Source organism: Asterias rubens, chromosome 7 (genome assembly GCF_902459465.1).
Source record: "Asterias rubens chromosome 7, eAstRub1.3, whole genome shotgun sequence".
Lineage (NCBI taxonomy): Eukaryota > Metazoa > Echinodermata > Asteroidea > Forcipulatida > Asteriidae > Asterias > Asterias rubens.
The window spans coordinates 15,159,186-15,171,579 of NC_047068.1; the positions used below are offsets into that span (position 1 = coordinate 15,159,186).

General features: G+C 39.2%; 1 protein-coding gene across 1 annotated transcript in view; it reads right to left on the reverse strand.

The window, feature by feature from the left end:
- Positions 1 to 12,394, reverse strand: part of LOC117292541 (SEC14-like protein 5) — a 47,680-nt gene that overhangs the window by 20,306 nt on the left and 14,980 nt on the right. Inside the window, exon 4 of the mRNA XM_033774632.1 lies at positions 367 to 495. Coding sequence (XP_033630523.1) covers positions 367 to 495 — 129 coding nt within the window. The remainder of the gene's footprint in view (positions 1 to 366; positions 496 to 12,394) is intronic.

The following is a 12,394-nucleotide window of genomic DNA, read 5'->3' on the forward strand; positions in this document are numbered from 1 at the left end:
TGGATTTATTTCATCCGAAACAAAAGTCTGTACAAGTGACACTCCTAACTCAAACAACAAACCTTTTTCAAAATTGTATGTGTACATGTAGGTAATGACATGAATGATAACAGGATTTCTTTGATTCTAAGCCAATAGTCTGTGCCAGTCATATGCATACGAAAAATGAGAGAACATTAGGTTGCTGTTGACTTACAATGTACCAGCATTTGTTTAAAAAAAAAATGTAAATTTCAAGCTAGTTTACAATGCAAAAACCACTGTAACATATGTATGCAGTTTGCTGCCACCAATGTCCGAAGATGTCTACAAATCTTTTTTAAACGAGCAATGGAACCCTTTGCGACTCCCCCCTCTCAGGCCTACCTTTTTAAGACTTGCTGCATACTGTTTGACGGCGAACTTCTCAACAGTGTTCTCGAAACCAAAGAACGACTTGACCTCAAGACTAGCCGTCTGTTCAAAGCACGTCCAGTCTGGATTCTCAGGGTGAATCTGTATAATAAAAAACGAGACAGGGAACAAGACATAAATAAATTGTCCACAACATCCGCAAAAGATAGTCAGAGCCCTTTTTTATTTAACCACCACTTCAGCTCAGGTTCTCGCTCGTAGTGGGGGGTCATTCTTTTTTGAAAATGTACACTTTCAGTACGGGACTTCGAACAAGCCAAGTCAAGGACTCCATTCAGCATGTGTAATCATTTAGCAGATTCTGCTTAGCAGCAATGACCAGGATACCAGTCGCGAAATGTACGAGTGACATTGTAGTTTAGCTGGTAACCTTTTCAGGTAAGCCTAATTTTGTTATGTTTAGCTATTTTTTGTGCTTCAGCAGCTCTATAAAAAGTCAAATGCATCATGTAATGCCCGTACAAAAAACCAGTTATACCTTCCGCTATTAAGAGAAGGTGCCCACCCTAGTGTTTCTGGCAGTGTCTGCTGAATGCGCTGCAGCACCTTGTAAACCCTTTTAAGGTAATACTTAAATTAGTTTTATAATTCAAAAGAAACCCCTCAAAAACCTGTCTAAAAATGTGTCTCTTTGTTGAAGCACCTTGTATTAATGTAGTATACATGTACGTGTACTACAGACTTTTGTGCCTAAAATAAAAAATAAAAATGAGCACGTGTGTGGGGAGAAAGTACAAATGTCATAACTACTTACATGCATTCTTTATTATACAAACAATATGCATGAAATAACGACTTGCAGATATAAAAATAGTAGGCATATTTAATTTGTATTCCTATACCAGCAAAAGATAACTACATGTACACGTAAAATATGAATAAAACCAGAAAACCTGTCTGGATTTTGTGCAAATGTAACCCTGGATCATGAGATCACCAGGCACACAGTATGCAGTCATGGTAGATGTGTGTTTAACTTGATTGTTAATCTTTCAAGTCTAGTTATGCACGACTGCAAAGTCAGCCCCCCTCTCTAATCGTGCCATCTCAACTTTCTTAAAGGGTCAGTATATGTTAAAGGCAGTGGACACTATTGGTAATTACTCAAAATAATTCTAGTATAATACCTTTCTTGGTAACGAGTAATGGGGAGAGATTGATAGTATAAAACATTGTGAGAAACAACTCCCTCTGAAGTGGAGTAGTTTTCGAGAAAGAAGTAATTTTCCACGAATTTGATTTTGAGACCTCAGAATTAGAATTTGAGGTCTCGAAATTAAGCATCTGAAAGCACACAACTTCGTGTGACAAGGGTGTTTTTTCTTTCATTGTTATCTCGCAACTTCGACGACAGATTGAGCTCAAATTTTCACAGGTTTGTTATTTTATGCGTATGTTAGGATACACCAAGTGAGCAGACTGGTCTTTGACAATTTCCAATAGTGTCCAGTGTCTTTACGGGAGAAGCGACAAATGGAACTATTCTGGAGAAAAAATGTGAACAAATTTTATTAATAATGTAGAAGAGACTACACCCCCCCCAAAAAAAAAAAAATAAAAAAAATTATTAGCACAAATTTATCTAATAATGTTTGGGTGAAAATTAATAAAATAAATGTTCGATGATGAGCACTAACAAAAAAGTACTGTATGATTTTTTGTTAGTAAGGGGGCTTTGACAGAACAGAATACATGCTTGACATTTTAATCAACCATGTCAACACACTCTCTGGCGTCACAAAAAGACAAACACTCCAGATGGCTCGATATTTATAACATCAAGCCGCTATTTAAAGCATTCCTTGATCAATAAACCAACATAATTACAACTCGGCTCTCATAGTACATTAAGTTTGTTTGTACACACATCCAATTAAAAACAAAATCCAATTAAAATACATTGGGGAGTCATAAGGCCGGGTTAGTTTTTCTCGCAAACTTGCGAAAGCGGAGCGAATTTCCTCGCATCACAATTAGAAAACATTGCGTACTCAATTGTTTGATATTAAAATGTAAATCGTTGGAAGTCACTCTGAAGTATGAATGGGGCTTTCTAAAGTGATTAATGACCATGAAAACACTGGAAATAAACTGTTTATCCACGGCCCAGTACTAAGCGGAAATGTGCAGGATATACCAGTCACAAATTGTACGAGTGTCATGATAGTTTGGATGGTAACCTTATTCTGGTAAACATACTTATGCTGTGCTTAGCTAGTTTACATGCATACACGTAAGCAGCTCTTTGAAGTTTGGCCCAGGCTATTACGTGTCCTACGTTAAGGCCCAAGTAGCCCTGCTGAACCTCTCCCCAACCAAACTGTCCTCTGCTGGCAATTACCAATAATTCCGACAACAACAACAGCAACGCGCCGTCCATTTCATCAGCCACTAAATAAAAAAAGGGGGGGGGGGGCCGAAGGTAAATCCAAGCACTTTTTTTCAGCAGAGAATAATTATATGGTCACCATAGCAACGGTGATGTAGATGACCTAATGAGCATGTGTGAGGTCGGGATGTAATATAATAGCGGAGTGCCCCTCTGCAGAAATAGGTTCATCGATGTCTGATTATATGGACATGTCTGAAGGGGATGTTATAAATAACTGAAAAGCTGCCGAGAGTGAAAAAAAAGAGTGACTAGAAATCATGAGAGTCACATCTTTGTTGATTGTTCATCATGTTTCCACAATGTCTGTCGTACACTCAGGTCGCAATTTCGTAAATCTCCTTAAGCAAACAAAAATGGAATCAGTGGATAGTTAATTTACATCGAGATTGGGATCAGATCACAATAAGTTGTGTTTTACCCTACACTAGCAATGTACACTATTTCCTCAACCCCCCCCCCCCCAAGCCCCGACAGCTACACTGCTTGGTTCCCTTGGAAACTGTTCTATTGACCTAACTCTAAGTTAAAAAATTTAACACAAAGCAAGTTTTATCTGAAAGCATTGGCCAAGTTCAGGCAGGAACTTTCGATGACCCCAACTCTCAAAAAAGGCGACCACCTTTTGAAACAAAATTTCCAGATGTCAGTTTTATTGTGTACATCAACATATAATTAAAACAATCAAATGGTTCAAAAAACCTACAGTAACTTTTCCTTTCAACCTCTCAGCCACAAATTTAATCCAAAATTTCCTAGTCAGCTTCCCTTTATCCATTTCATTTTTATGAAATATTTATTATCATTTCCCCCAACGGGGAAGGGGGAAACAAGGTTGGTATTGCAAGAATGAGGTTAAGCATGAACTTTTGGGAATAAGATATGGGTCTTCCGAGATCTTCCGAGCACATGTCAACAATATGACAGTTGCGTAGATTCTAGCCAGGGTGCCCATTAAGGGGACACTTAGATGAGGAAATCAAAACCTCGCTTCTGATCCACAGTTTAGATTAGCAGTCCTACACAGCAAGATTTGAAGTCAACATTTGTTCAGTTAAAGGTAGGGGTGCAGACCCGGCTGCTCTAGAAATATAAGACAGCAATGTCTGAAATGTTGGATTTTCAAGGCACTCGGCAAACATTGGTGGTTGTACTGACGCAGGCCTGGAACTACACGGAGGCCACTGCCTCCAGTGCCCTGGTCTTGGCCTAAGTGCCCCTTCAAAGGTTTTCAAGTGCCCTTTGCAAAATGAAAATGCCCTTGCAATATCTGAAATGCTTAATTAAACATTGGTGATTGCCAAGGACCAGTCATCCACACTTTGTGTGACCCTACATAATAATGCTTCCATCGTTAAAAATCAAATATTATTTCATGGCTGTGGCAGACTGCTCATGTAGGTTGCTACTTGATAACAAGCCTTCACAATGACTTTAGGAACACCTTTAATTAACCTAAAAGCAAATTGACTCCTGTGGAAGCATGTTTAATTATCTTAAAGCACTCTTCACCAGTATGCCATGGCCAGGTTACAGACTAGTTGTTAATCCAGCCCTCCCACACAAAAACCCCGACCTACATATAAAAAGAGGTCTAAAGTGATTGATGTCTTATAAATATAATTTCCACTTTCAATTTTCTCTAATGCATTTTCACCTGTGTTTCAATTCTGACTACGCTTTGTCCAAGAAAAACCAGCTCATTTCTCTTGACCTATTGTACAGGCCTACAAAATGTTGTTGGTTATTGTTTCCTCGCAGCGGTAAATGTCAGTCTATAGTCTTACAAGAATGGGGTTCAATGTAGGGTTCAGGGTCACCTTCTGAAGAAATGTTGATATGCTTTTGCAAAATTCCAACGAAAAAAAAAACCCACAACCCAATCAGAACTCAACCTTCAAGATCACACTTGATGTTGTGATGAAATACTCCATGAAGCATGAAATCTTTAACATGTGGAAGGCTTAATGGTGTCAATCCATGCAGTGGTAAATGAGGTTGCAGCGTCACCCACAACGCCTCTATCAAAAACAGACTATCCTGTTCTTTACAGTCAATGCGCAGAAATTCCATTCATTTGCTTGATTCCTTTGTGTACCGATGCAGGCCTGGAGCCACGGGCCTCCATTACCCTGGTCTTCGACTTGGTGCCCCTTCAAAGATTTTCAGTAGACTTTGAGATTTTCCGATGAAAGTGCCCTTTGCAAAATGAAAATGACCTTGCCCTCTAAAAGATGAAATTCCAGAACTACTGAAGGATAAAAACACATTTAGAAACGTGTGCTGGAAGGGAAATTTAATTTGTTTTTGTTTTGTTGCCACACATGTGCTCAAGGTCATGGAATTTCAAAAGACAGAATACAGGGAAAAAGCTCTGTTCGTCATTAACGTCACTTTGAGGCAGTTTTACGCCTGAAAGTACATTGTGTACAGTCGGTGAATGCATACCCGCGTTTAGCACCCAAAACGCTATACAAAAATTTGCTATTAAGTGTAGGGTCATAGATTGCTAAGTTAATGACCATAAAAACTCACTTGGTGAGAAACACTGGACAGAGTATTAACTATTTTGAGAAAGGATTTCCTTTGATAAATTGATTAAATTTTTCACCGCAGAACATTTAAATCAGCTTTGTTTTTCAGCGCATCCCCACTAGGGGATAGTGAAGACAGGTATCGATACGGCGCGCTGCCAATGATAGCGAGGCTCAAAACCAGGGCTACTCAAAAAAACATAGTCTGGTAGCCTTCTGAGGGACCATAACAGCGCTGAAGCAATGCTCGGACTGTTTACATGTACGTCTGCTCAGGTCCTTACTCTATGCTCAGTCTAAGAGAAAGTAAATCAGGCATTAATGTACATTACATTTGGTCTGGTGAACTCACTCAACGCATCACACAAAAATAAAGACAGGATGTACTTTACTTTAGAATCATGCAGGTAGGAAAACACATCTGTATGTCAACCCCTTGGCTAAGAAATACTCCACTTGGTCGCTAGCCAAGCAAATCCCGTTGTCTGACCACTCAGCCACACAGACGAGCAACATATACATAATACAACCAGGGAACTTTCGTCCAGCAATTTTTGAGTAGCACAACAACACGATGAATGTCAATATTTAGTTGCAAATAAGCCTGGGCGACCGGTTAAAATTACTACTAGACTATTCACACGTCAAATAGACGCGACTTCGACACTAGACGCGACTAATTTTAATTCCCAAGAGGCATTGCGGCATATTGTTTGCTGCAGGCACAATATAGAAAAATTCACGACGACAGGATCGAAAGATTGTGACACTGATGTCTGATTGTGTTTCGCAAGTAAATCAGGTTGTGAATAGTCGTGAGCGACACATTTGGTTCACTAAGCAGTAAGTCTTGACTATTTTCTTAGTACTCGTGGCGGTACAATTAACTAAGTAGTTGAAAAATGGCAGTCGCGACTTAACTACATGTACGCAATCAATAGTCCCGACTTTGAAACTAGTCACACAAGTCGCCAAGGCTAACTAGCAATTGGTGATTTTTGAGTAGCAATTGATACTATTTGTGTATAATTTTTGCTCTGCTATACGATACAAGAAAAATCATTCGCTGACAAGGAACACTTACAAAGGTAGCACAGGTTCTCCCGTACTGTATCCTAAGCAATGATAGTACGTGGGAGGCCGGGGACTTGTGTCTTAATTAATTGAAACAAAAACAGGTAGCGTCCAAAGGTAAATACGAAGCAAATCGTCTTGATAGAGTGACATGGTTCCTAGCCGCGTCCCTCACCCCTCGGGGTTCCTCTTTTAATTAAGGTGATAACATGTCTAGAGAAATCAATATTATCTTTTCCCAGAGAGCTACCCATGGAGGAGAGTCTCTATCGTCAGTGATGATAAGCAATCTATATTCCCGTTTGTCAATCGGCGCTGGCGGGCGACGAAAGATGTGTATTTGACAAGACGTTTCATAAAGGACTGTACAACAGAGGTCAGGGGGGGGGGGTTGTCTCGAATTTCAGATGAGAAAATATTTTTTGTTCGGTTTTCAATATACAGCCGCATCTCGGGACTGGCCAAACTACCTCTTTAACAAAAAAAGTCCCCATACTGAAATATTAGTTAGTCCTCATACTGAAATATTAGTTAGTCCTCAAACTGAAATATTGGTTCTCTAAAACAGGAGGATTGTACACACATGTCAATTTTTTGCTTGGTTTTCAATAAACAGTCACCTCTTTGGGACTGGCCTGAACGTTGTTAAAATATAAGAGGACAGCAAGCCAAAGAAAACACAAAACAGAAATGAGAGATTCAGGACTTTAGAATGTAATCTTTATCAGCAGAACCTTCTTATAACAATGACTCTAAATAATGAGGGTTGACTGTAGTTTTACATCCATACTACAATGTCTATGTTGCATCCTCCCTTTACGAAGGGGCCCCCAGGGCAAGTGTCACCGCGTTTCAGCGGGCTACCCTATCTCTCCTTTGCTTGTATAAAAAGGGAAGAAAGTGTGTCAGCGCTATATGCGCTAGACGATTGATATGTAAATCTGATGGGCTGTGGGGGGGGGGGGGGCAACCTGACGCGGGGGGGAGGGATGTTGTCGAGAACCAACAGTCTCTAACCAGTGGAGAGGAGTGCTTGCTGTTGCTGAAGTTATAACGTTTGTTGCAAGGTTTGGTACTTGAACACGTACTCTGATTGTGAAGTCAAGAGTGCCGTAGGAGGAGAGACAGTCTAAAGGGGTGTTTAAAAAAAAAAAACTACTTTTCTTTCCTCGGGAATGATCAGGGCAGGAGGTACACAGACAAGGCCGGTATGACATTAAAACCTGCTTTACTCTAGGGGAATGCTTAGCGGCAAATCTCTATTTTTTATGACAAGATTTGATGTGCATTCAAATGGTATCTAAAGCACAAGAAAAACGTTTCCTGTTTAAGACCACTATCCACACGTCATGAAACCCAACATATACGTGTACATGTACATGTATGAAATAACAAACCTGTGAAAATTTGAATGTAAACTTGATCTGTCATTAGACTCGCAAAGAAAAAACATGTACATGTACCTCGCATGAAAAATACTGACTGTTATTTTTAATATTATCATCTACACACAACGTTAAATACGCAGCACACACTAGGGAAAACAGTTCCCTCCACTGGTCTTATCTTTTTAAATCTAGACGCTATTGTGGGTGGGGTTTAATTGATACATCAGGTCTAGAATTACACGGGTGCCACGCTTTTTGGTGCGTGCTCTTCGCGTTGGTGCCCCTTCATTATGTTCCCGTAGATTTCCCCAACTATGCCGATTGCAAATGAAAATGGCCCTGCCCTTTCTTAAGATGAAATTCCCAGCCTGGAACAATTTAGTGTAGAATTGAATGTACAACAATTGTACAATTTGGTTTCTAAGGTTAGCAGCAAGGTTTTGCTTGTGAGCGTGCGTACTCCATGTTACTAGGCATTCTTTGCTTACATGGCCAGCGCAAAAAAACAATCCGCGCTTGCACAGTAAGTGGAGAATGGAGATTGAAAGTGCATAATTTGGCGGTAAACAGAACCATGTAATTGGGTATGTAAATAGAGCACAAACTCCATAAAAACTCTGTAACCCATCCCTGAATTATCTCCTCACACAATATAATTGTCTAGGATTGCTTTTTGCATGTAAACCTCACCCAATGTTTCTTTGGTGCTTGGATCACAGACCGCCCACCCCCCCCCCCCCCCCCCCCCTCTCTCCCTCTGCACACAATATGCTGTTCGGGATTCGCGTACACACAGGGGGGAACCACGAAAGCAAGTGCTGTATAGGATTGCAACTAAAGTGACTTGCAAATTAAATTAGGCTCCGGCACTTAGTCTACAATATCTGCAATAATTATTCAAATTTAGTGAAGTACTTTATTTGGCTGTGGCCTGCGGCGTGGGGTTGAAGTGGACATGAAGTGTTTTCCGAGAGGAAATTAGACATTTCAATTGTAAGACCCCTGGTGTGAATTCAACAAATTCTTTATTTTTAAAGGGAAAGTATACCCGTTTGATTGATACCCTATATAAATGTAGATACGTAAAACAAAACTAGCCTGTGAAAATTTAATTCAAAGGGTGGTCGCGTTTTTGAGATATCGCCGAAAATCCGAAACTATTATGTCCATGAAGATCCGTAATTGGAAACACAAATATTTATATATATTTTTTGAATGATATTTTCAGCATTGTGCCATGGCTCAGCGGTCAACTGTACTTACATGTATATTGCTTTGTCCTTCAGTTGGGACATAAAAGCCGCGGGATCCGGTGTGTTGTATAAAACACTCATTATAATTTTGCTCATCTTTTTTAAAATAAAATTACTGATTGCCTTCATTACTTACAAGGACTGCATAATACGACTTGATGGGACCACCATGTTTACAACCTTGCACAGTGGATCAGCCACGGTGATGAAGGTGGTGAAATGATACTCAAGGTGATCTAGTACACACACAGGGCTCATAATTTGACACTGGACTGCAGGCCAGAGGCCAGTGATTTTAGCGTCAGGCCAGTAAATCAAGACTAAACAATGTGTGTTTTTTAATTGAATAACAATGCCACACTGTGTAATATAAAATCAGATTATGTTCAAGTGTTGACTTTAGGTCTGGTAAAGATCTTTCATTCTGTTGAGTATTGAAGTAGACCTTTGAAATATGAAAGACAAAAGAGATCAATCTCTTCTTTCAAGTCTTAATGTATTCAAGAAGAAACAGTTGAATGCATGCTTAAAACTGTGTCAGCAATTTTTTTCGAGGAGAAGAATTATTGAATTAAACGGAGGGTACACTTTGGGTAGATACTCCAAATATTAATGACCATAAAAATGAGTTAGAGCATTGGAGATCTGTTGAAAAACATCGTGAGACAAGTAATGTAGTTTAGAGAAAGTGGTTATCATAGATCTATAGGCTTCATGCATAAAAGCCTTTCTCTGGTATCTGAAAGCACACAAGTCTATCCAACAAGGGCGTTTCTTTCTTTCATTATTTTCTGGCAACTTTGATTACCAATTGAGCAGGGCAGTGGACACTATTGGTAATTACTCGAAATATTTATTAGCATAAAACCTTACTTGGTAACAAGTAATTGGGAGAGGTTGATAGTATAAAACATTGTAAAAAAACGGCTCCCTCTAAAGTAACGTAGTTTTCGAGAAAGAAGTAATTTTCCATGAATTTGATTGCGAGACCTCAGAATTAGATTTTGAGGTTTCGAAATCAAGCGTCTGAAAGCACACAACTTCGTGTGATAATGGTGCGATAAGGGTATTTTTTCTTTCATTGTTATCTCGCAACTTCGACGACCAATCATGCCAATTGAGCTAAAATTTGTACAGGCTTGTTATTTTATGCACATGTTGAGATACACCAAGTGAGAGTGTCCAGTGTCTTTAACCATTCTGGTTTGTTGTTTATTTAATGTTGGGGTACAGCAAGTGAGGATACCTCCTCTTTGACAATTACCAAAAGTATACCCTCCCTTTAACCGGACAACTGATAACTCTTTGAGGAGTTGGGAAACAAATCTTCAGCTACTTATTTGATTCAAAGTAAAAACACTCAAGGATACCATGCGTTGTTCGTGTGTGAAATCTTCTTCAATTATCTTGTAATGTCTGAATGCCAAAACCACTTAAGCACCAAATAGTGAATTATGTGCTACACGCATCTACACTGATATGAACGCACAACTACACAGTTTTCCGATTGGGAATTTTCTTGAGGGTGCTACTGTAACCTTATTTTTTCCATTTTTCACTATTTGCAGAAAAAAGAGTAAACAAATAATATAACCATAGGCCTATATAATACCAATTATTTATGATTAATTGATTGATATGGTCAATTTATCACTAAAATAAAAAGTGCATAAAAGTTGTACCAGTAAAGGGCCAGTTACACTGCAGCGGTAACAAAAACGATAACGATCACGACGCAAAGAGAACGCATTCTATTGGTTGAATTGCTCCACGCAGAATACGAGCATGCTTATTCAACCAATCGAGGACGTGCTTTGTTAAAGTTCTCGTTTTTTTCTTGTTATCATGGCCAGTGTGACCAGGTAGGTCTTTATAGGTTAAACATCACCCAATAACATACCTTCAAATATACTCATTATATTTACAACGTACACACCAAAATACAATAACATTCAGAATGGAATAAGAAAGACAAGCGCGGTGACATTTGGTTTTCGTTGAACAAATGCTGAATAAAGCGCATGTAAAATCAGAACAAGCTTGGATTAACACACTGAATAACAATAACATACTAAATCAAATATTTTCAAATATACTCTTAAACTACATTCACAATGTACACACCAACATGCAATAACATCCAGAACGTAATAATAAAAGACTAGCGCGGTGACATTTGTTTTTTCGCTGAATAAATGTTGAGTGCACAAAACAGCAGAATACACCGGAGTTGAGTAAACCTGGGCAGCACCATTGTTGGTTTAGTGATTGAGACAGATAGAAAGTGGGTGAGCGAGGAGCACTTAACACTAACAGAAAAACAGGCTGGAAATCCTGGAATGAATTTGGAGGGGGATCTGTGGGCCGAGTGTGATGTCAAATCCAAATTAACTTCGGGGGACACTTTCGGTCGGTAAAAACGTCCAGACAGGGGATGGAAATAAATGCAGAACTTGTTTTTAAGAGAAACCTTTGCCACGTGTTGTAAAGGCAGAAAGGTGGGGATACGACAGAGAAAACAACTGAACAAAGTTTCACTGGGTATGTAGTAACATGCATTTAGGGCTGTATAATTTGTTTCTACTCTTACATTGTACATTGATTGTATTTACTCTTTACTTTTCAAAGTTCTGTGAAAAAAATCACTCAGGAAGAATTCAAACTCACGATCTTTGCGTTGCTAGAGCTGGGACCAATTTCATAAAGCCTGTCAGCACAGAACTTTGCATAGCATGAAATTTCTTCCTTGATAAAAACAAGATTACCAACGAAATTTTAATTTGTCGCATATTGCTTGCTACTAACTGGCATTCAGCTGTTGTTTGCTTACCTTGAAAATCACGTGGAAATTTGGTTGATAAGCCTGTTTTTAATTTTATTAAGGAAGAAATTTCAAATTTGTGTGCATACAGGCTTTATGAAATTGGGCCCAGGCTAGAGGCAGTTTGAATCATCTGTGTTAGCACCAAGCACCGCAACGATTTTAACATCGGGGGATAAAAGAATAAACTGTTTGTGTACCCTAACACCAATGCAACAATAAATTCATTTTGCATGAATTGTTTGTTGTTGTTCGAGTGGATAAATTCCATTTAAATTCCCATATTCCTGACACCTCTCTCTCTCTCCACTTGAAGCACACGATGCCTACGTTAGATTGCAGTTCTTGTCTGTTATAATGTCAAAGTTTAAAACCCACTGAACCAAACTATGTTCCACCACTCGCCCCTTGAATCATGATCGATCTCTCCAATCTCCGAGCTCATCAACCAACATCCAAATTGTGAGAATCCAGCGAGCTCGCAAGAACAACTGCACAAACACGTGCAGATTGCAAACCGA